This window comes from Telopea speciosissima, chromosome 1, assembly GCF_018873765.1.
Source record: "Telopea speciosissima isolate NSW1024214 ecotype Mountain lineage chromosome 1, Tspe_v1, whole genome shotgun sequence".
Taxonomy (NCBI): Eukaryota; Viridiplantae; Streptophyta; class Magnoliopsida; order Proteales; family Proteaceae; genus Telopea; species Telopea speciosissima.
In genome coordinates this window covers 33,933,028-33,958,648 of record NC_057916.1, presented here as the reverse complement: position 1 = coordinate 33,958,648, position 25,621 = coordinate 33,933,028, and the positions used below count along the sequence as shown (strand labels likewise).

Below are 25,621 nucleotides of genomic sequence, written 5' to 3'. Positions count from 1 at the left end.
TCCATAGAAGCCGAACCAACTAGAGGGTGGTAATTGTACTTTGATGGAGCCGCCAATCAAAAAGGATTTGGCACAGGGGTATTATTGATAACCCTAGAGGACTTTTACTTGCCAATGGCCTTTAGATTGGAATTTAGTTATACCAATAACATAGCAGAGTATGAAGCTTGTGCTATTGGGTTAGAAATGGCTCTGTCTGTAGGAGTTGACAAAATTAAAGTTTACGAAGATTCCTCTGTTGTGATCTGTCAAACACAAGGAAAGTGGAAGACTAAGGATGCGAAGCTGAAGCCCTACCAAGTTTATCTGGAACAACTGACGCAATGCTTCGAGGGAGTTTCTTTTGAGTATCTGTCCAGGGATAGCAATCGGTTTGCCGATGCTTTAGCCACTTTGGCGCCCATGGTAGAATGTGATACTCGGGACAAGATCCAGCCCTTCCTAATAGAAAGAAGAACCCGCCCAGCATATGGAGAACCAGTCAATATACTCACCGAGGATGGAAGGCCTTGGTATGCTCCAGTGGTCGACTACATCAAGGAAAGGAGATATCCTGAAGTGTTATCAGAAAGAGAGAAGAGGCATTTGCAAAAATATGCTACTCAATTCATCCTCCAAGGAAACTTGTTGTATAAGAGGTCTTATGATGGTATCCAACTATTATGTGTAGATGAGGATCAGGCTCAAATCATTATGGAAGAAATCCATCAAGGAATATGTGGACCACATATGAATGCAAGGATGCTGGCCAAGAAAATTCTCAGGATGGGATACTATTGGGTCACTATGGAGGCTGAGTGTGCTGCCTTCGTAAGGCGATGTCATAAATGCCAGATATTTGTCAACATCATTCATATTCCTCCAACAGAGTTGCACTCATTAAATGCCCCTTGGCCATTTTCTACCTGGGGAATTGATGTAGTTGGTAAAATAACTCCAAAGGCTTCAAATGGACATCAATTCGTGTTAGTCGCCATCGACTATTTCATAAAATAGGTAGAGGCTCAATCTTATGCAGTTCTAACTTCCGCCAAGGTGGCAAAATTGATAAAAGAGAATCTCATCTGCAGATACGGTGTGCCACGACAGTTGATTTCAGATCAAGGCCTGCATTTCAGGGGAAAAGTGGAAGAACTCTGTAACCAATTTGGCATTAAGAGGCATAAGTCTACTACTTACCGGCCACAGACTAATGGAGCAGTAGAAGCAGCCAACAAGAATATGAAGGTCATATTGCAAAAGATGGCAGATACACACAATGACTGGGCGGAGAAACTTCCACTAGCCTTATGGGCATATCGGACATCCATCCGAACCTCTACCGGAGCTACCCTGTATTCCCTGGTATATGGGATGGAAGCCGTATTGCCGGTAGAAATTCAGGTCCCTTCCCTTCGAGTCTTACTCGATAGTCAATTGTCAAAAGAAGAATGGGTAAGGGCCAGATACGAAGAGCTCAATCTCCTGGATGAGAAAAGGATGAAGGCCATGGATAATCTCAAGAAATATCAGCAAAGAATGGCTAGGGCATTCAATAAGGGTGTCCGCACTCGGAGCATTGAAGAAGGAGATTTGGTCCTTAGAGAGCAGCGAGCTCCAATCCACGACCCAAGAGGAAAGTTCTGACCCAATTGGAGTGGATCCTACAAAGTCAAGACCATATTGCCAAGACAGGCGGTCCAACTCTCTGATCTTAACGGAGAAGATCTTCGGGGTCTGGTCAATATGGACCAGCTAAAGAAGTATTTTGTTTGAGATATGCGAAGCAACTTGAACTACGTTTGACCTGATTCCTCCAAAGGGATACGTAGGCAACTCGATGTATTTGGGTACGGTCTCAAATAAATAAATAAAAAAAAGAGAGAGGGCACTGTATTGGTTTCCTCCCATAAATCCCGCCAGCCAGCATCCCTTGCACATATGAGTAAATCTCACCATTTGGCCTTCTATTCCTTGACCTAGCTTAGGAGTAAAGTCATCTAGAGATGGTTATTAACAAAGGATTTATTCATTCTGTGTCGTAAAATGCTAACCCAATCCTTGATGCAGGTAGTATGAGGGGACCAAAGAAAGAAGGACTCGATGAACAGTTGCGTCAGTGGACTCTTCGGATGAATGTGGACGAGCCTACACTTCTAGAGGATTACCATCTGATAATATTGGAAAGAATCGGTTGCTTCAAGCTCCATCGTGATTTACTAAGGGAAGTGTCGAAGTACTGGAACCCCCAATTGCACGCGTTTCGCTTCGAAAAAGTTTGGCTGGCTCCAACCATTGAAGAGTTCCGGGCTTGCATGATGTCACCCCCTCGAGGAAAGTTGTTCCTCCCAACTATGAAGAAAGAACAGATTTCCAAAAATTTAGGAGATTTCTTTGCCATGAATAAGAAGGAGTTAAAGCAAGTTCTCAATTATGACAAGGTGGATGCGTTGAAAGTTGCGAAGATCTTCAACAACAATGGATTTGAAGAAGAAAGACAGATCCGACGCAGAAAGTGGCGTACTTATTCTGTATGATTGGGAGGTACTTGTTAGCATCTCCGGGAAAAGGCATGTCTCCAATAATTGCAGAAGTGGTTAGGCAAATTGAAGAAGGATGCGACATCGCTCCTACCATTTTAGCAGAAACATTCAAAGGGTTTGATACCATGAGTCAGTCTCAGAAATACGGAACAGACTTCCTTCCTGGATCTTCGGCGGTGTTCCAAATGTGGTTGATGGAAAAACTAAAATTGGTCACGCCAATTCCGTGTCCTCATCTCCGGCCTATGCATTATCAAATACAAAGGGAAAAGTCAGAATTCCATAAGGTCCAAGACTGCAAGAAATCTTTGGAGGAGAGAGATGTCCAAGAAATCCAATGGAGCTACCCTTGGATGAAGGCCGAGATAGAAAAATCAGAAACATCAGGGTACAATTATGTGAGATTCATGGGTTTAATTGGCACCAGTTTTTATATCCCTTCCATAGTATCTCCAAGGCAGGAACAACCTAAGATGGAGAATTTCAGAACCCCAGAGATGTGACACAAGAAGTGGTGATTCTGTTATCCGAAAAATGTTACAAATAAGTGATATCAATTTGATGTTCCTATCTTTACTTGTTTGTCTGTCCTTTCCCAATTTCTCTGTCCTTTCTCATGTAATGAAACCATTTACCAATGGAATTTATGCTTCTAAGGAAAGGGATGGAGTCTCATGTACATTTCAAAGAAAGAAATATCCAATGAATTCATAAACAATTTGTTTATGTGTACAAAAAAAAGAAGAAGAAAAGTGTATATAAAAATTGCACCAGTATCCATACCAAAATGTATAAACAAAAAAGAAGAGGGGAAGGAGAGTAAATGTACAATACTTCCAAATTAAAAAAAAAAACAAAAACAAAAAAAAGAGGAGCAGTCATGACTCAGGGGAGTAATCGTCAACATCCAAGCCTTCCCCCTCTCCGCTTTGGGACGCTATCAGGGCATCCCTCTGGACCTCAACCCACGTAAGGTTGAACTACAGCTGCTCATTTGCAAGCCTGAGTCACTCAATCTCCCTCCGGCAATGGTCGAGCTCAACCATCTAAAAAAAAAAGAAAGAAAAAGAGAGGAAAATCAAAAGATAAGCAAGAAAAAAATAATAATAAAAAAATTAAAATAAGAACAAAAGAAAGAAAAAGAGGGAGGGGGGGGGGGGGAAAGAGACGAAGCATTACCATCCTATGGCCCGCGTCCACACGCGAGATGATCGTCTCATCCATGCTCGCCATCATGCGCCTCACGTCAACGTATCGACTCCCATCCACCTAAAAATGATAATCATCCAAGATGTCAAGAATTTGAAAAATAACGGATGAAGTTAGGAAAGTTGGATGTGCTTACCCCATCATAAGGAAGAGGGAGGCCTAGGTCCGTGTCTGCAGCCCGAGGAGGTGGTAAGATGACCTCAACCATCCCAGGCTCATGGTGGCGAATAAACCATGAACGATACCCTGGAATGTGGTCATCTGGACCAGCAATCCATAGGGCTGGAACCTCTCCAGAAGGCCCAACACCTCACTCCACCTCCCCTACTCGGGAGGCGCGAGAAGAGCTCCCACCACCATAGACCCCTGGAATCATGGGGCGACCTGGAAATTGCCAAGAAGAGAAACACATTAGAATAAAAGCTAGATTAACAATCTGAGGAGAAGAGGGGATAATGGAGAAGATCTTACCTGAGGTCCCTCGCGGGTGAGGGGGACGCAGACTGTCTCTCGGAGAAGGAAGTCGGTATAGTCCATCTCGGCTAGCACCAGCCCAGTCGCAGGCTCACCAACCCTCCAGTGCCTGATCTCATCCCGATCCATCAAGGCTGGCTGATGGACCCGAGCAAGAGGAGGGCAGGGCACCAAGCGAGCCTCAGACCACTGCAGGGACACTCGCTCTCCCATGTAAAAGCAAACCCTTATGGGCCCTCAAAAAGGACCCTGCGAGTGGAGAGAGCTGAGGCCCTGTCAAACATGTCCGGCTCTAAAATCATCTCCCCCAAATAAGGACGGAGAGAAGCCTGTCAAGTAAGAATCAGGATCATGGAGGGAAAAAAAAAAAAAATAAAACAAAAAAGGAGAAAGAGAAAAAAAGAGGAAATAAGGTAAACAACCACTTTAGATTTACCACGGTAGGCTGCAGCTCATTCAGGAGGCCGCGAATGGACCCAAGGTCCTTATCAGGACCACTCCTGAGCAAATGGGACTTACGCCATCGTGTAGTCTGAGGAAAAGTGGTTCCGGGGTCATCCCCAGGTCTGAAAGTAGGAACCCGGAACCGAAGGATCTCATAACTCCACGTCTGTAATAGACAATCATAAATGAGCTCAAATAAATAAGAATAAGATAAAAATAAAATAAAAAAAGGAAAGAGAAAAAGGCAAAGTAGAGAGAACTAACCCATAGCACGTAGCAGCATCCGATCAGGTTCGACGACCCCACAACCAGATACTCTAACATATCTAGGAAGTAGGCGTACGCCGAGCCCCCCCAATCATAGCCCGCGGCCACGTCAAAGTGCTCAAAGAAGCGAACATATGCGGCATCGACTGTCACCATACCCATCATATCGCTAAAGATCACCTCCGCCAGCAAGAAGAGGAGGAAGCATCGAGCCTGCTGATCCTGAAGGATGGACGGCAACTGGTCTATAACGACCCTCTCATCCCAAGTACCCCTCAAGACCGACGCGGGGATCTCTCTCCCCGTAACGGCAATCCCCAACTGCTGCCTGTAATACTCCAGGCGCTCCGATGGCTCCATCGAGGCTATAATCCTCTCCTCCGGAGTCAGTGTCACAGGTAACCCACCAAAGGGTAATCCCGTAATCATGTAGAAATCTCGGGGGGTGACCGTCGCCTCACCAAAGGGAAGGTGAAACGTATGGGTGCTCGGCCACCACCTCTCTATCAGAGCCCTCGCAGTCAGACTATCCAACTCGCGAGCTAGGGACGAGACGATGTGTCCCAGCTCGGTCCGAACTACCCGTGACTGTACTGTCGGGCAGAGTGTGCGGTACCACTCTGAAACAGCCTCCAGCCCACAATACTTCTTAGGCGAAGGAAGGGGGCTGCCCTGCAAAGAAAAATAAGGTAAATGGTTAGCCAAAATAATTGGGACAACAATTAAATAAATAGTAAAAAAAAAAGGGGGAGAGGGAGAAACTATAAAAAGGGGGCATTACCTCGATTTGTGTGCCAAAAGATACTTAGGATAGTGTCTGATGGCCTCGCTTTGATTTGCGTGCCACTAGGTGCCTAGGAGGGTATCTAGAGGTGTTACCTAGGTTTACGTGCCAAAAGACACTTAGGATAGTGTCTGATGACCTCATTTTGATTTACGTGCCACTAGGTGCCTAGGAGGGTATCTAGAGGCATTACCTAGATTTGCATGCCACTAGGTGCCTAGGATGGTATCTAGAGGCATTACCTAGATTTGCATGCCAAAAGACACTTAAGGTAGTGTTTGATGGAATCGCCTAGATTTGCGTGCCGCTAGGTGCCTATGGTGGGATCTAGAGGCATTACTTAGATTTACGTGCTAAAAGACTCTTAAGGTGATGTTTGATGGCCCTACTTTGATTTGCGTGCCACTAGGTGCCTAGGAGGGTATCTAGAGGTGTTACATAGGTTTACGTGCCAAAAGACACTTAGGGTAGTGTCTGATGGCCTCATTTTGATTTACGTGCCACTAAGTGCCTATGGTGGTATCTAGAGGTGTTACTTAGGTTCGCGTGCCAAAAGACACTTAGGATGGTATCTGATGGTCTTGCTTTGATTTACGTGCCACTAGGTGCCTAAGAGGGTATCTAGAGGTGTTACCTAGGTTTATGTGTCAAAAGACACTTAGGGTAGTGTCTGATGGCCTTGTTTTGATTTGCGTGCAACTAGGTGCCTAGGAGGGTATCTAGAGGCGTTACTTAGATTTGCGTGCCATTAGGTGCCTAGGATGGTATCTAGAGGCATTACCTAGATTTACATGCCAAAAGATACTTAGAGTAGTGTTTGATGGCATCGCTTTGATTTGCGTGCCACTAGGTGCCTAGGGTGGTATCTAGAGGCATTACCTAGATTTACATGCCATTAGGTGCTTGGGGCAGAATATAGGGACGTTACCTCGAATCTATGGAGTGAGGTATGAAGCTAATATAAATAAAATGCATAAATTGAAAGGGAAAGAGTAAGAGTACTGACCTGGCCCCATATGGAGCGGCAACCATGGCGGGCAGTGTCGGCTAAGGTAACCCCTGAAAGATACCATGCAGCTCGTGCATCACGAGCAGTAGTATTGAGTAGTGGCTCCCGGTGAGACTGGCGTCCTCGTCGACGGAAAGACATGATGTGAGTAAATAAAAAGGGAGTGAAGTCAAAAATCAAAAACAGTAGAGCTTCGCAGCAAAAATGAGAGTGAAGAAATGAGGGAGGGAGCCCTCTATTTATAAACTCTCCATCACGCCCACGATGCCATGGAATTCTCCAGGGTCCCGTGGAGGTTTGCCCACGGAGCCGTGAAGTCTGACATGGAGTCGTGCACGCGGGGCCGTGCAGGCACGGTGCCACCTATACACGGGGCCGTGCAGACCCCCACACGGCGCTGTGGACCAAGAAAAAAAAATTCCCCAGTGAAATCCCTCAATACTGAATGCTTCGGTCGAGTGGTGCCTTATCACCCTCCAAACTTGATGGTTTTGGTCGAGTGGCACCTTATAACCATCCAAGTTTGACTTTCGGTTGAGTGGTGCTTCATCACCCTCAAATTTGATCTTCGGGCCGAGTGGTGCCTTATCTAGATCTTCGGTCGAGTGGTGTCTTATCACCCTCCAAACTTGATGGTTCCAGTCGAGTGGCACCTTATAACCATCTGAGTTTGACTTTCGGTTGAGTGGTGCCTTATCACCCTCAAATTTGATCTTCGGGCCGAATGGTGCCTTATTTAGATCTTAGGTTGAGTGGTGCCTTATCACCCTCAAAATTCTATCCTAGTGGAGTCCCTCATATTTGATTTTGTGGGCCGAGTGGTGTCTTATCTAGATCTTTGGTCGAGCGGTGCCTTATCACCCTAAAAAATTGTTTGAGCAATGCTCACAAGATAAAGATTTGGTTCTTCCGAGTTTTTCTTTTGAGGATTATCGAAAGATTTCACTGCGATTAACCGCCTGTTTTTAGCAACTCTGCCGCCTTGAGCAAAGCGTCAGCAATGCATGCTCTTGGTAACAAAATTAGTCGGTCTTTTGTCTTTATCCTTCGGCTATTGGCACAGGCCTCGGCCAAAGAGGGGCAAACTATAAACACTGATTTTTTGTCACCCCCTAATTAGCGATGATGACAACGGGACATGGACGATGGACGACGCACTCTCCCTCTTTTTAGACCCAAAGATACCTGACTCATAAGACCAAGAACCATACTGAGCACAAAATGGCCAATTTTAGGACCAAAAATAAGGAAAAATGGCACTGCGCTCCCACGGCGCCGTGGACTCTTCCCATGACGCCGTGGACGCCTTCCCACGGCACCGTGGGGATGTGTACCGGATTTCCACGGCGCCATGAGGGGGTGTGACATCAGCCTACTGATGTCATCCACGATGCCATGGAAAAGTCCCCCACGGTGTCGTGGACATCTCCACGGCGCCGTGGAGGACTTATCCGGCCAGGAGAGAGAAGGGGTCCCTCCCTATAAATAGGAGGGTCCCCTCCCACATTTCCAAAAAGGAATTTTGGGTAGAGAGACCCTCCCCAAGTGATTCCTAGCTTCTTTTCCTCCCTTTTCACCCTCATTTCTCATCATTTTCTCATGAGAGTGTGAGTGCTTGAAGTTTTCTTATGGCGGACAGATCCTTCGATTGTCCCTCTGAGTATATAGCGCTTTTACTTCTTGGCGTTGTTATCTTGTCTGTGCACGGATAACCATCGAAACTCCTTTATTATAGACATTATTCTGTCTGTTTACTCCTCTCCAAATCACTTGAAAGAGCCGTTATTCTGCCGAGAAAGAATCAGCGTCAGTCCATTCGTCTATCTCCCCTGAGCCAGGGGAATACAACCATACAGGTATAATTACTGCATTTTTGTTGATTCAATGTAGTCCTTTCATATTTCATCATTGTAGTCCGTATTTTTCATATATGTAATGTAGTTTATTATGCTTTAGTTCAATTCATAGTATCTAAATGTAGTTCATAATATCCCCCATCCCCGTAATAAAAGAGAGAGAACATTCGTCCTTATGTAGCATCTAACACAGACAGACTGGTTTCGGCCGGGCGAGGTGGGTGCCTAACACCTTCCCACACTCGTAACCTGACCCCTTACCCGAACCTTTGGTCAGACCATATGGAGTCACGTAGCCCAATTCCGCTCACAACGAGTAGGGCTACACTTAATGGGTCCTAGGCCCTAACCCTAGGTGGCGACTTCACATTATATTAGCATATTTTAATGCATGATCCCAATCCCCTATTTATCAATATTATACATTGATAATATTATCCATATCCATATACGCACACACTCACATCTCCCAAAACCCTATGTCGTCATATACCATAAGGGCTGAGGAAACCCTCGTCCCGAGGGACCACAGTACTTACACATTCCAACAGATCAATAGTTTTACGAAAGCGTATAAAATCAAATAGTTACAAGATGTTCAAAGACTAGATGATAAATATTGTAATTAATACATTTTCCATTACCATCTAATAACTATCAACAAGGGTATAACAGTAAATGTTTATACATGGGCTTTAAGCCCTAAAATAATCAGAAAAGGGACCAAGTCCCAAGTATCCTCACGCCGTAGGCTCAATCGTCACAAGGACACTCGTTGCCATGTTCCTCTAACATAGCTTCCAGCTCCTCCGTACCTGCATCATAATCTAAAAAAAAATGTGTACACGAGGGGGTTAGCTCCACTGAGCCAGTGAGGGGATGGGGATGCACAAACACACAATTCACATAGTCCAATGATGCATGCATATGTTAAATAAATTTTCCACCTAACATCACAACTAAGTCAAGGTATATGCTACTGTGACAACTCGGGAAACACTGTGGGTCACTTAACTTATCGCCACAATGAACCTCAATTGTCACCAGGGGACCTACGCCGGTCGAAGCCACCAAAACCACCCAGGGGCAGACCCCGATAATCAATACTACCATGACTGGCCTCTCCCACCTCCTTAGAATCCAGTGTACTGATTACCCAACACCTAAACCCCTGTTGGTAAGGGTCGTAGCATAAGGGTGCAAAAATCCTAGCCGCAGATATACTACATGCAAGTCCTATCGTCCCGAGAGATAATCCAGGCGCATCAACTTTTCATCTGGTTTAGTGTCCGGTTACCAGCACGGCACGGCGCATACAGTTTAATATGACATTCAATCAAAGATATTATATATATAATCCGGGGTTTTGGCACCGACGTTCACCAACACCGTAACCCGATAAGAAATGGAAAGCAACCACAACATCATCATATCAATCATTTAATAAAGTATGCAAATGCACAAACATACTTAATAAATTATACTAATAGCATGATACATAATACAAATATTAGTAACAAGCCCAAACAACCAAACCCACTCACTTTATGTGTTATGTCCTGTAGTTATGAGTTGCCGCCGCGGTTAAGTAGCACGTTGCAAGAATGGGAGATTTACCCTAATGAAAGAGTGAGAATAGGATTAATTATGTCAAAGGGGAGGGTTCCCAAAAGGTCCCCCCACAAATTACCTAAGGTGTAGATTTTAAAGGTAGGGTGATTTTATGGGTGGTTTCATGCCCAAACCTAAAACCACATATAAAACCAACCTTAACAGGGGTTTAGGAAAGGTTCTGCTGGGTGCGGTTTTACGTGCGATTTTACCTCAGATATGAAATCGCAGGTAAAACCGACTTCAACAGAGACCTTCTTAAGAGGATGGTCTCAAGGTGGTTGCAGGGGTGATTTCACGTAGGTCTCGAAACCACAGGTAAAACCACGTGTCTCCAAACCCCAAAATTTAAGGATTCTTCAACAAGGCTTCCATTTCCAAGTAGATTGGAGGAAAGGGAACACCAAGGGAGCTTCCTCCTTGGTCCATTAAGATCCTAAGACCTCATTAGGTCTATGTATTCCAAGGATTCAAGAGGGGGAAAGCAAGAGAACTTCATTTAGAGCATAATAGGATAGAAACCCTATGTCTATCGATTGGGTTGGGATTGGGAGCTTTGAGGTTAGCCAATGGAGTCAAATAGCTCCATAAAAATCAAGGCCATGAGTTCCCATCGATTTTTGGGTTCCAAAGTAAACCCTAGATCGATTCTCTCCCATCTCCCAACCCCAAAACCCAAAATAAAAGAAGGGAGAGGGTCATAATGGCTTACCTACCTCAAGAAAGTGATACTCCACGTTAAGGCTCCAAGAAGCAAGATCCTCAAGCCTCCTTTCAAGCTCCTCCACACCTCTTCTCCTTTCTCTCCTCCACGTTTTAGGTTAGGTGAGAATAGTAATGAGAAGTAAAAGCCCTTTAGTCTATTTAAGGTAAGTGATGCTTTAGGGTCCATTTGGTTGGGTACTAATAGAATAAAAACCCATTTTTAGGTTCAACTAGTCAAATGGGTCAAGTAGGTTAAATGGGTTGGTCCAAGTTAAATGGGTCATTAAACCATATGGGTTATGAGAGCTAAATGGGTCGACCCACTAGTTCTAAATAGAAAAGAAGTTTACTAAAGGGGTGGGGTTCACATACTATGGGGTCATAAATTCTTCACACGCTTCCCAAGGCAAGTGGGACCCACAAACAAAATATTTCCTATACAATTAAAATAGCCCAGGCGGTCCAAACCTTGACCCGTACTTTGAGGACATCGAAGGAAAGGGTAAATAAATATATTAAAGGCTAGAACTTACTTTTTCCTTGTCATGGTTTGTCCCCCATGACCCCGAATAGTTTCCTCACAGGCAAACCCGTACTGTGGTCAATAATTTTGTAGCTGGGTTTGACCACCAGTGAGAACAGCTCACCAGCATACGTGACAGTGATAACTACACGTCACGAGGGAGAACTAATAATTAATTATGATCGGGGGTGCGGGTATAACAGTATTGGTATCGTATTGTCAGTATCAGACAGTCTGTATCGATATTTCTAGCCACCGATCCCAAAATCGTGCAGATATCATACAAATGAAATGGTACGGACCGGAGGTAAAATAGTCAAAACACTTGGTTTTGTAAGAAAACCAAGAGCAAACTTGTTTGATACGGGCCGATCCATTCCAAACCGTATCAAGTATCATATCTGTTTTGAAGGTGACCGATACCCAATCCGATACCATGCACTAAAACCATGCCTTCATGGGTAATATCATGAACCAATTGCATGAGGCAAGAACTTCAATGAACTCCCAATCAAATAAATCCTCTTGAAATTTATGGATCACACCTAATATGTCCTTTTAAATTTTTTCTTATGAAAAGCTTGTTTTATTCAAATTAACACAAATATCTACCACATGATAGAATGCTTTGAACTAAATTTTTGTGGTTCGGTGAACTTTTTTTTTTTTTTTTTTTTTGGGTGAAATGTTCGGGGAAAATAAAACTTTCGAACTCCAATGAAGATATGAAATTTTTTCTTATAAAAATGGATGACTAATTATACAAAGGAATATGATAGAATCTGATAATGTAACTCTTATCAGGTTTCTATCTGCTAGAAGCACACCTTCACCATTGCTGATACAGCCTAGAGTGGATGATATTATCTGTATTTTCTCTTTTATTCCAAGGGAGATCAATATTGTGGCTGACTCCCTGGCCTGGATGGCCTTGTCGCCTACATGCTCAACAATTTGGCCTGTTTTCTCTCTTTGATTGCGTGAGTTATGTCCGCTCTTCAACCTTGTATTGTAGCATGTTTTCCTTAATGAAGTTCTTCTTCATACCAAAATATTATACAAAGGAATATGTCAATATATATCAGGATATATAATTGAATCAAACTTTAGAAATGTTAACCTCATAAATCATGTAATCCCCACAAGCATTAATAGTTTTTATTTTCCATTATCGTATATTACAAGAATTCCTATGCCAACGCTCTCATGTGTTGTGTTTTATGTACAAATATTGTGAGTCACCATCACAGTCAATTCTGCCAGGTTAACAAATCCCTTTACATTAATTTCTGTAGTTTTTAAGATTGTTTAAAGGGATAGTCTTGTGATAACCAAGGTTAGCAAATCCTTCTCACTTCATCACCACTATGGTGCCAACTAGGGGCACCCTTGTTTGGAAGGCACAAGAGATTCTTGCACCCAAATAAGAAGGGATTCCTTTATGGCTCACTTAATTGTTCCATGCGACAGGTACGGTGTTGTTTCAGTTGGTCACATGTATAATTTCGGAGTCTAAATTCAATTATGGGAAAAAGAACATTAACCAGTTGTGTAGTCTCTGCACCAATGTGGTAACCAATGAATGCGCATAGAAGCATTGGTTTGGATGTGATTTTTTATTTTACTAAGGGTTGAATGATCTTTTTCACGTAAAAAGGTATTGATTTATATCTAGACGTAGGGGTTACTATGCTAACCACGCGGCTGGTTAGCGTTCTTTGTCCCTTCAATTATATACCATTTCAAATTAAATTACAACCTCTCAAATTGTCTTGAATTTCAAAATTTTATTTGCTGATCACCTGTCCAGTCCTATTTGGTTAAAACGTGATATATGAGAAGGAGACCATGATGTTTGATTATCCACTATAAAATTTCAACCCCTGGCAAAAATATATTTGGGTAATACAATTTAGGGGGTGGGAGTTTCTTAACTTCTAGGAACTCTTTAAATCACAATCAGCCACCCATACATATCATGGATGAAGCCAATATCACCATGACAGACCCATCGGGTTGAAGATTTGTTAGGCCTTGGCAACACCTGGTTGGATTTGGGTTTAAGTTAAGGTCCCTAGGGTTGGGTTAGGGTTTAGGGAAAGCCTGGCCTAGCCGGGCCCATTGACACCCTTAATATCTTACATGTAAATTTTCTTATTTATTCAATTTCCATTTTTTTTTAATTTTATATTAAAATAAATAGTGAAGAATACTTTTTTATTGGAAAATATTTCCCATTTTTCACATGAAAACAAACAGAGAGAAAAAGAAAAGTGTCAGAGTGGGATCTAATGTGGCCATGTGGGAACAAAAGCGTAATAATGGCACAATGAAATATAATCTTGAAGTGTCCGTATGTATCTTCTTCATACATCTGGACAATTGTTTTTTTTTTTCATTTTAATGGATGGAAAGGGTTAGAGCAATCTTTATTATTACCAGATATGCCTTCCAAGCTTGAAGTCATGGACCCATAGGGTCTGTCAAAGTCTACCCCATGACAACTTGGCAAGGGAATGCAACACTAGGATGAATGCATAATTAATTAATAAAAAAATTTGTGAAGTAGATATCATGCATGAAAGGAGCACTTATAATTAGAGGTCCAGTACACCCCTTAAAAGTACGAATTTGACCCTAAAAGTTACTGTCTAATGAATACTTTGTAGAGCATTAGTTGGCCTTTCTAAAAAAGTTTTATGGCTCCCGCAATTCCACCTGAATCAAAAGTTATGGCTCTTAGAAGTTGCGTTGACAAATTAGTACTTGCGACCTAATCGAGTGGACTTCTGTCGATCGTTTAACCGATCTAGAAATTCTTCAAAAATCTTCTCTACATCATCGAGATGCTAGCATTCCCTACCCTAGCAGCTCATAGAATATTTATCCTAAAATATAATATATTTTTTAATTTCAAAAAACAAAAATGAATAAGAAGTTCTTTGTCACACAAACCTACCCATCAAATCCATCCATGTAGTAGAAAAATTATCTCATGCAATTCTTTGCCCGGTCCAATTCTCTAGTGTCTGTAATAAGAGGGGATGGACCCCACCTGAATAGAGCGTTTGGGCGGGTGTGGAAAGGTCATTGCCCCCTCCCCCTTGTTAAGGGCACTAGGGGAACTGGACCAGACTGGGAATTGCAGGGGATAAAGATCCCATGTAGTATGTGATAAAATTATATGCCACGAACCATGGCAAGACCTAGGGTTTTTCATTTTAGGGAGCTGATCAGCCCCGATCAGGCCAGTTTCAGATTAGTTTGTTTTGCTACATGGCCATCACTAACCCAGTCTCGATCTGGCCAGTTTTAGGTTGGTTTATTTTGGTTCATGGTCAACACTAACCTGATTCAAAATCATCCAGATTAATATTAGCCAGGTCTAAACTGCATACCAAACAAGTCCCGTTGTGTCAACTTGAATCGGGGCTGGTTGTCTACTCAACCCTAAACTGACCTAAACACGAAAATGACCGCTAACTGAAAACAGGACCGGTTACATATTGCAGTAACTGGACTTTCCCCTCCTTTTTTTTATTTTTTTTCTCTCTCTCTGAGTCTCTCTGTTGTTTTTTTATTTTTACTTTGATAACACTCCCTCTGAGTCTCAGGAACTACAGATACTACGAAGAAGAAGAAGAAGAAGAGTGTAAAACGAGATTGGCCGTGGAATCGATGGAGAGTAGAAGGAGATTGAATTCTGCAAAGATCCGTATTTTCCTAGGGCTTCTCTTCAGCTTCATTCGCCATCTATCTGCTCTGGCGATTACTGTAAGCGACACGGAATGCGTGTACGAATATGTACTCTATGAAGGCGACACTGTTTCGGGAAACTTTGTTGTTGTTGATCACGACATCTTCTGGAGTTCAGATCACCCCGGCATCGATTTGACTGTAAGAGTTTTGCATGTCCCTGATCTCATTCTAGCTGTTGCCTCCCTGTGTGTTTAATTATTTTTAAGTAGATTGACTAATTCACTGGGCTATTGAATTGATTTTTAGTCAATGCCACTATGAACTTATTCTAAGAGTTTCCGTTTATTTATTTTCCTTTATATTGTTTCCTAAGGGAGGAAAAACTTCCCTTATTTTTGGGTTGTTCTTCGTTAAATTTGTTATATTGACAATTTTCGAATCAAAAGAACCCTTTTTACCTCAATGTTATGGACAAAATCTTGATTTTATTGGGCTTTGAACCTTTTAGTTAGATCTTTGGGTAATCCAGATTGACAACTGAAATACAATTTAAGAAAGTTAAAGAATTAGTATGGCAATAACGAACTATTGCGTCATTGGAACCAAGCTCTAAAAATATTTCCGAAGTTTTGGGAGGGGGATTTTTCTCTCATTATTTAAGAATGACACTGGAAGACCCGGGCTAGATACTTTGTTGAACTCCTGCTCCTATTGCAGTTTTTTGGATGACTATGAACCTCTAATTATTTAGGTATGGTGACATTTGAATTTTAAGATGGAAACTCTTTTCTTGAGCTGGATTCATTTCCTAACTCATCATCTCTTGTGACGGATCTCCCCATTCCCTAAAGTGAAGCTGTTTTGATTCTCCTCTTGTGACCATTTTCACCACTGGTCATATTTACCACTACCATTTCTTTTTATTCCTCTGATGCTTTGGTGTCAGCTGCGTGACTCACTTTGTTTATCATATCACTGTGTTTCTTAACCTCTACATCTAGCTATGCCTCTAGCTGCAGGAACCTTACAATGGTGTGTGACTTTTTAGGTTCACTCAAATATGGAGGCATTTGTAGTAAGTTGAGATTTTAATGAGGGTGCTACACCGCCTATTGTCAGCGTTGGGATTGGGAGAAAATGGTTTTTTGGTGATATATGCATTTTTTTTTTATCAGTATGGTTTTTTGAGGTTATGTATGGTACGCTCAATTTTTATAATCTCCTATTGGTGTCAAGATGGTAGTCTAGACTGTCTAGTATTACCACCGTAGACATCACTTACAATTTGGGTTCAGAGTAGCACCTGAGAATAAAATGATTGTTGAAGTTCAGCTACTGCATTTTCTCCCATATCTAAATCTGAACAAACATCACATGTTCGGTACTATATTTGGATTCTAGTTTAGTTTCTTTTGTTTTTAGGTTCTTGTTAGTTGTCAAAATTTACTTTCTAGAATCAAGCTCATTTTATTAGTGGACTATTAGTCTTTTCAGTTCCAAAATTTTTTACATGCATTGCTTACAATATCATGTAAGACAATGACCCCCCCCCCCCCCAATAAGCACATTCATTGAACCTGTTTCTCTGCCTGTTCTTGAATGCAATAGATTTACAATATGTGTGGGTGGATCCTCAGTGCCCTAATGCATCTCTTGAGGGCATTGAACTCACTCTCAGGTTTGTGGATTTACGGATTGAGCGTGAGAATGTGAATAAAACGTGCATTTGGAAAAAAATTTAAAAAAAAAATGGGAACTCACATTGTCAATCTGTGACTTCAACAAATTCAAGCAACCTAAGATGCTGTAGTCCATCATCAGTCACCCTCCTTGCTGTGCTGAGATCTTGATCCAACAACTCTGGCTCATCTCTCTGAGCAGTCTTTACCCTTTCCTTCGGTAGATAAAGTCACTCTTAACTAGAATCAATCTAAATGACTCTAAAAGAAATGATAAGATAGCCCTTTTGGTCAGTTGGAAGGAAGATCTGAATATAATTCAAAAAGTTCCCCACTCCTGCCTAGAGAGAGTGTGGAGAATGATCGAACAGATAAAGAAAGAATCATGCATAACAGGCTTTGTTGATAATTCTTTATCACCTCAAAGTCTGAACAGGCACCGGTCCTCCCTGTTCCCTTCTCCAAATCCCAAGTTCCCAACTTCCTCTTCTTCACAAACAGAGGGTATCTCTACCCACCTTGTCCAGTCGCTCTCAACCTATGAAATGAAAACATGGTGAATCTCGCTCCACCTTCTCCAAAATCTCTCTCTCTCTCTCCCCCCCCCCCCCCAGAGGATGTGAGTGTGTAATGTAGAAGGTGTTCAACTAAGAACCACTATATAGTAGGATCGATGATAGGTCGCAGCAAAACATCATAATAGCAATAAAACCAGAATTAGTAACTTAGGAGGTAGAGATCAAACCAGCCTGTAGAACAGTGTCAAACTTAGGTCAAGTGGAGGTGAGGTTGATCAGGTCATGTGCTTCAAATTACAGCCAAGTCTGATGGCTGAATGTTGAGTTATGAAGAGGACTTGAAAATAGAAACTAGCCTTCAAAATAGAAGGTTAATGGAGAAACCAATCTGACCAGCAGTTGGGGAAACCAAACAGATTCGATTAATGAGCAGATTGTACTCTCCAGATGCTTCGAATATGGCCCCAGTAGGTTCAGTAGCTGAAGAGATCTTAAGCCTTGAAGTTGCAGCAGAATCAGCAGAGAAACAGTGCCGCATGGTGCAACAGTCTTTCACTTGATTGTGTAAACAGAAGCAGTCTAGGCTTAATTGGTGGTTCGATTCTGGTCTCCAAGAGGTTCACAAGAGCAGCTTGTAGCAGTCACAAGGTAGTCACACCAGGAGAGATTGATTGAGGAAGGGAAGAAGATAGGAGCAGAAGGGGAAAGGGATGAGGAGATTCGGCTCTCTCAGCCCTAGGGGTTTTGGCTCTCACCAGCCAGGCCTCTCAGCCCTTCATCTACACGATAGGACAGGAAACTTGCTCAAAGCAATATTCAACTTCATTAAAATCGTCTGGAGGCTACTAAGAGCCATTACATATATAGATAGCAATACCTTGCCCCTCAAGTAAATAGAAAATAGAACGTAACTTGCTACCAAGTAGCTTACAACCAAAATAGAAACTTCCTAAAAAAAATCTAGCTGCCTTATTTTCAAAATAGAAACTCTTATTTTAGAGAACAAAACAAAAATAGTAACAAACTGAAATTAGAGACTACCTAGTATACTTTTTCAAACTGAAACTAGAAACTAAACTATGGCAACATTAGGATAGAATCTTTCTCCACTTGATGGGCCCACAAAATCTTCTAAAAAATATCCCCACACAAGGAAAATATGGGCTGTGACATTGTTCACATGAACAGTGTTTTGGCCTCTTCTACTTCATGTTTTGTCCTATATCAGTGTGTGTGGTGGTTACCGCTTCCCAAAATAGGGACTTCACTCCTACCCCTCGTCAGTCATCCCACTTCCCAGTCCCCATGATGTGGATCCCAGCCCCATGCATGAGCTGACATACAATCCAAGGAAGAAGATCCAGTCAAGCCAAGACCAGTCAACTCGAGCCTAAGCAATCCCTAACTTTGGGACAGAATTGGACTAGCCAATTTGTCTTCAAATCAAGCCATTCCCTCAGTAGCTTCTAAACAGCTTCTCATCAGCAGCTTCTCAGCAAGTATCTACTACTATTCTCTTGGCTAAGCCCTCACTATATATAGAGGCATTATTGTAAGTTTTTGAAAAAAGAATGGAATGAATGAAACAAATGAAGCTTGCTTTTGCAAACCATTGTCCTAAGAAAGGCTGAGAGATCAACTGAGAGAGTTGAGGGTGAGAGGCTCACGGCTGAGACAACCCTCTATCCCCATTACCCTTCTATCCCTCCATCTTCTCTTCTATCTTCTGTTTTATTTGCTGATTTGTTCCCTTAATCTCTTCTATCCCGCCATCCCTCCATCTTCTCTTCTATCTTCTATCTTCTGTTTTATTTGCTGATTTGTTCCCTCAGTAGCTTCTAAATAGCTTCTCATCAGTAGCTTCTCAGCAAGTATCTACTACTATTTTCTTGGCTAAGCCCCCACTATATATAGAGGTCTTATTGTAAGTTTTTGAGAAAGAATGGAATGAATGAAACAAATGAAGCTTGCTTTTGCAAACCATTGTCCTAAGAAAGGCTGAGAGATCAACTGAGAGAGTTGAGGGTGAGAGGCTCATGGCTGAGACAGCCCTCTATCCCCATTACCCTTCTATCCCTCCATCTTCTCTTCTATCTTTTGTTTTATTTGCTGATTTGTTCCCTTAATCTGAAATTTATTGATTGAGATCAAGATCCTGCCTGGGGTTAGATCATTTGTGATTTAACCTTACATTAAATTGGTGTCAGAGCTATGGCGGAAGGTTCCACTCCAAACCCTATGGATACTATCTTAGAAAAGTTATAGCAGATTTCTGACAGGCTGGCTGCAGTAGAAGCTTCACAGGCCCAACAGGCACAGCAAACGCAACAATCCAATACCAATGCCACTGGTAACCGTGCTCCTATGCTTGCTCTACGACCAGCAAGGCATGTGAATTACAATGATCTGTACGAAGAAGAGAAGGTTGATGAAGTAACTCCTCTGCAGTTAAACGACCAACACAAGGTGAAGCTGGACCTGAAGGAATACAATGGGAAGCATGATCCATTAGCTTTTCATGATTGGCTCAACGCCTTAGATGACTCTTCAAGTGGTTTCGTCTATCAAAGGAGCGTAAGATGCAATTGGCTGCAACAAAGCTCATTGGAGGAGCTAAAGATTGGTGGCGCAACCAAGAGGATAGGATGATGCGACTACGTATGGAGCCACGTACTTGGGAAGAGATGAAGGACTTTCTCATGGGGTTTCTGCTTGCTTCTTATCGCCGCCGGTTGCACAAACAACTCAACACCGTTAGGCAAGATAACCTCACAGTAGAAAAGTATGTTGATAAGTTCAATCACTTGGTCCAGCGTACAGGTGTTGATGCTACCCTTGAAGGAGAAGAGTATGAAGACACCCTGGATGATAACAATGGCATTTATGAAGTTAATGTTGAAGTTCTAGCAATTTCTGTCATCATAAAAGAGTCAACACTTGATATTCCGAATGTCGATGCTTACATTGAAGAATTTAAAGCAAGCAAAGTTGAGGCAATGGATGATGTGGAAATTGAATACAGGGAATTTGTTATTTACCAAAGTACTTTGAAGAACGAACTCCACACATTCTGGATTACATTTGTATCTTTAAGGAGCTGCAAGAATATTTGTATGGACAGAAATTTGACATTCACCACACTAAGCTTACCCCTATAATCTTCAAAATTTGAGGTCGAATTTTTTCTAAGAGGGGGAGAGTTGATGTAGATCCTAGCCCCATGCATGAGCTGACATACAATCCAAGGAAGAAGATCCAGTCCAGCCAAGACCAGTCAACTCGAGCCTAACCAGTCCCTAACTTTGGGACAGAATTGGACCAGCCAATTTGTCTTCAAATCAAGCCATTCCCTCAGTAGCTTCTAAACAGCTTCTCACCAGTAGTTTCTAAGCAACTTCTCAGCAGCATCTTCTAAGTAGCTTCTCAGCAGCAGCTTCTCATCACCAGCTTCTCAGCAAGTATCTACTACTATTCTCTTGGCTAAGCCCTCACTATATATAGAGGGGTTATTGTAAGTTTTTGAAAAAAGAATGGAATGAATGAAACAAATGAAGTTTGCTTTTGCAAACCATTGTCCTGAGAAAGGCTGAGAGATCAACTGAGAGAGTTGAGGGTGAAAGGCCCACGTCTGAGGCAGCCCTCTATACCCATTACCCCTCTATCCCTCCATCTTCTCTTCTATCTTCTGTTTTACTTGCTGATTTGTTCCCTTACTCTAAAGTTTATTGATTGAGATCAAGATCCTGCCTGGGGTTAGATCATTCATGATTTAACCTTACATTAAATGCCTCTTACCCTCAACTCTCTTAGTTGATCTCTCAGCCTTTCTCAGGACAATGGTTTGCAAAAGTAAGCTTCATTTGTTTCATTCCTTCCATTCTTTTTTCAAAAACTTACAATGAGGCCTCTATATATAGTGTGGGCTTAGCCAAGAGAATAATAGTAGATACTTACTGAAAAGCTGCTTAGAAGCCGCTGCTGATGAGAAGCTGTTTAGAAGCTACTGAGGGAGTGGCTTGATTTGAAGACAAATTGGCTGATCCAATTCTGTCCCAAAGTTAGGGACTGGTTAGGCTTGAGTTGACTGGTCTTGGCTGGACTGGATCTTCTTCCTTGGATTGTATGTCAGCTCATGCCTGGGGCTTGGATTTACATCACCCCACTTCTCCAACCCCAACTTGTCTCCCCTCTCTCCCCCAAAACCTCGGTTTGAACTTCACACAATGCTTTTAGTTTTTTAATGCTTAAATTATGTGATTCTCATTTATGATATAAATGAAAAAGATGAAAGAAAAGTATTCATATAAACTTCATTTAATTTCCTTTAAATGATTAATATATTATATTATAGCTGTATGCTAGGTAGATCCATGACAGAAGCTATCTACCTATTGAGGAAGCTCGTGGAAAGATATAGAGATAGCAAGAAGGATCTCCATATGGTGTTTATTGACCTGGAAAAAGCCTATGATCGAGTCCCTAGAGATTTAATCCGGCATATTCTAGGGAAGAGAGGGGTGTGTCAAGTAAATATGTGGATGTAATTAAAGATATGTATTAGGGCGTGGTGACAAGTGTGCTATCTATAAGAGGTTAGGGCAAGGAATTCCCATTTATGATTGGGTTACATCAAGGATCAGCCTTAAGCCCTTATCTATTTGCACTTGTCATGGATGACCTAACCAAGAGCATTCAAGACAAAGTCCCGTGGTGTATGCTCTTTGCCAATGATATCGTTTTGGTAGATGAGACAAAAGCATGGATTAACGCTAAGTTAGAGCTATGGAGATCAACCTTGGAAACAAGAGGTTTTAAGATTAGTAAAACGAAGATGCAGTAGATGATGTGAAATTTTAGTCATACTATGATGGATACCGACATGGTGCGAGTTGAGGAAAGAGAGGTACCACAAAGTGACTACTTTAAATATCTGGGGTCAATCATAAATAAAGAAGGTGACATAGAAGATGACGTTTCACAAAGAATTAAAGTGGGATGGATGCAGTGGAGAGGTGCGTCCGGATTGTTGTGTGACCGACATATTCCTTTAAAGCTCAAAGGAAAGTTTTATAGGACTGTTGTACGTCTGGCTATGATGTATGGGGCAGAATGTTGGGCAATTAAGAAGTGCCATATGGCGAAGTTATGTGTTGCAGAGATGATGTTAAGATGAATGTGCGGCAAAACTAGGAAGGATAAAGTGAGGAATGAACGTATTAGAGCTGATTTTGGAGTTGCCCCAATCAGCGACAAGCTCCGAGAATGTCGTCTGAGGTGGTTTGGCCATGTGCAACGGAGGCCTGAGGATGCCCTAGTAAGGAAGAGTGATCTAATTCCCATTGAAGGAGCTAAAAGAGCAAGGAGCAAGCTTAAAATGACCATCGGTGAGGTTGTGAAGAATGACATGCATAGTCTGGGTCTTGTGCCAAGTCTGACCTCAAATAAAGCCTATTGGAGGGCAAGGATCTACGTTGTCGACACCATGTAGCTTAGATTTTCCTGAATTCCTAGGCTATCCTCTTTCCTCTTACTTTCATTTTTCATGTTACATTTATCATGTTTCTTATCTCATTTCTTCATTTTTATTCTTCATCCCTCTTACTTTCCTTCCCTTACTTTGTTTTGAAAGGATCCATGTAGCCGACCCCATTTAGTTGGGATAAGGCTGAGTTGTTGTTGTTGTTGATTATATTGTATTGAATGGTCTCACAGGTATTCTAAAACCATAGATCATGTGTTTGTGGTTTTCAGACGTAGAACAAACCAAACACCTGCATTCCTTACGTCATTTGGGTCAAACAGTTGGGACTGGATACACGGTGTTGAGACCTGCTTCATAAAAATTTTGTTATTTATTTTTATTTTTTTGGTATGTGTAAATTGCACAAGCTAGCATTTTAGTGTGTATTAGTGTTATCTCAAGTTTGTCAGTTTAATATGTTGTAACCCTGGGGTTTCATACAGGTGACATCTCCCGGTGGTAATATAGTGCACAATTTGAAGGGTTCATCAGGGGACAAGTTTGACTTCAAGGCGCCGCGAAGTGGAATGTACAAGTTCTGTTTCCATAATCCTTATTTAACACCAGAGACTGTATCTTTCTACATACATATTGGTCATATCCCCAATGAGCATGATCTTGCTAAGGATGGTTAGTTTAATCCTCTTCAACTTTTTTAGGATCCATGCTTTTGCTAAACATTTTCAAATGGTGGCATTCCCAACCATCCCTCTTTATCTTGGTTTGGGACCGGCTGTGCGAAAAGTGTTGGTAGACTTATCGACTTAGTTCAATCCTACATCCCTGTAGCAAAGATCCATCTTGCTGATGCTTCTCATGATTTCTCCTCCGTGTTCACTTTACCATGAAGAAGATATTTGAGGCTGATATAATTTAGTTTTCTGCGCTTTCTTTATCGACCTTGTTTTGGGTATTTGTTGCAGAACATCTGGACCCCATAAATGTCAAAATTGCAGAACTGAGGGAGGCCTTGGAATCTGTTACAGCTGAGCAGAAGTATCTGAAAGCACGTGAGGCACGACATCGTCATAGTAAGTTGTTCAGTCTTTTGCCTTGAATGACATCTGAAAAGGATTTTCTGTAAATAATTTTAAATCCATTTCTCTCCTTCCTCTTTCTTTATGTTGGTGATGTTTAAATGATCTCATTTTTCAATGGTATGCGAGATCTACATCTTGAAAAGCACTAGCCTGTACTTGTGGAGGCACCACAACTGCACAAACGAGGGAAACAAGTCTATCTGCCTATCTGTTATTTCATATATGAATGATCTCAGCAAACTGGCATACCACAACATACTTTCTTTTTGTTTAGGATCAGGGTGAGGGGGTGTTGGAGTGGGGTTTCCAGATGCATTCTGCCCTAAATTTTCACAGCCAAAATATGTGACATGAGTATGAGATAGGCATCTCTACTTTCACCACCATCATTGTGCTTTTATTTTTTTGAGGTGGGGCGTGGGTACTCTTTTTTTTTGTGTCAGAGTTCGAAAGAATGTAGATCTAATGTCATCGTCATCCCTATAACTTGTTGATTAACGAGTGGGACCAATTGCTTCTGGACCAATCCCCTCTTTATGTGCACAACCTGTAACTTTTTCTTATATCCTTCTGGAAGGTCTTAGATTTCCATCAATTTAAAGACTACCCAAAGGACTTCCATCATACTTTTGAACTGAGCAGCAACTTTGTTTATTATTAGTTGCTTAAGAAATCTTTGCTTGTCGTCGCTGCAGCCAATGAGAGCACCCGAAAGCGTGTTATTTTCTACACACTTGCAGAGTACCTTCTGCTGGGTAGCGCAAGCGCATTACAAGTGGTGTACATCCGCCGCCTGTTTAGCAAGTCAGTCGCATACAATCGGGTTTGAGTTAAGCCACCTGACTGGTTACTTGTATTTGTCTATTTAGTGACTCAGTTTCTGTAGATTTTTCCTTCAAGCAAATTAGAGAATATATCTTTTATTTATCTAATAAGGTGATGTCTTCATGCTTTTCCCTCAACAGGGGCTAGAGTTATCAATTTTGCTTGCCTTGCGGGTCTTACCTGACCCTCGAATGGAGGTTTAGGGTAAAGGTTTTAATCCTTTCAGTTTAGGTGGGTAGGGCAAGGGTAAGGACTTTATTCCGGTTGCTTCACCCATCTAACCACCTTAATCTTCATTTGGAGGGTAAAGAAAGGGAATTTGTTCTGCTTAAATTAGGTTAGTTTTTATTTTTTTTATTTTTTTTTTATTTTTATATATATAAAAAAAATAAAAGATAAGCATGAATAAGTATAATATATTGTTTATAGAACCACTGCCTGAGATTTCCTTATCAAACTCGCTTGCTTTGATGGCAAGCTTGTTAGACAAAGCGATAACCCGAGGATCCCCATCATTACAAAAGTTAACTGTTCGAGAATATGAGCCTAGAAGCTTAAAGATATAAAAAGAGTTCCACCTGTCGTGGGTAGTAAACGGCTTCTTGATCAAGTCTTACAGGTCCTGATGTGCATTCCAGACCTGTATATTAGACCATCCATAAGAATTTCAAATTGTAGTCCTTTTAGGAGTCCTCTAGCTGTTGTTTCTATAAAATTACTTGTCAAAACAGAACCAAAACACAGCAACCATTATGCAAAACACCAAAAGCCCATCCAGATTTGTTTGCATGTCTGTCAAAGTAACCTGCAAGGAGTAGATACATTAGAAGTTTGTTAATTATTAGAGGAAGTTATCGAAAGTGAATACTGAATAGTTTTTGTCAGTGTTGTACAGAGTAGTTTCTTATTTAAAGAAGCAACATTATAAGGAAGGT

At 41.7% G+C, this 25,621-nt stretch overlaps 1 protein-coding gene across 1 annotated transcript; it reads left to right on the top strand.

The window, feature by feature from the left end:
• Window positions 1-15,013: 15,013 nt before the first annotated feature.
• Window positions 15,014-24,823, top strand: LOC122658332 (transmembrane emp24 domain-containing protein p24beta3-like). Its single transcript, XM_043853254.1, has 4 exons — window positions 15,014-15,301; window positions 23,265-23,451; window positions 23,745-23,852; window positions 24,557-24,823. Exons 1-4 carry the CDS (start codon window positions 15,083-15,085, stop codon window positions 24,688-24,690), a joined length of 648 nt encoding a protein of 215 aa, XP_043709189.1. The 5' UTR covers window positions 15,014-15,082; the 3' UTR covers window positions 24,691-24,823.
• Window positions 24,824-25,621: the final 798 nt, after the last annotated feature.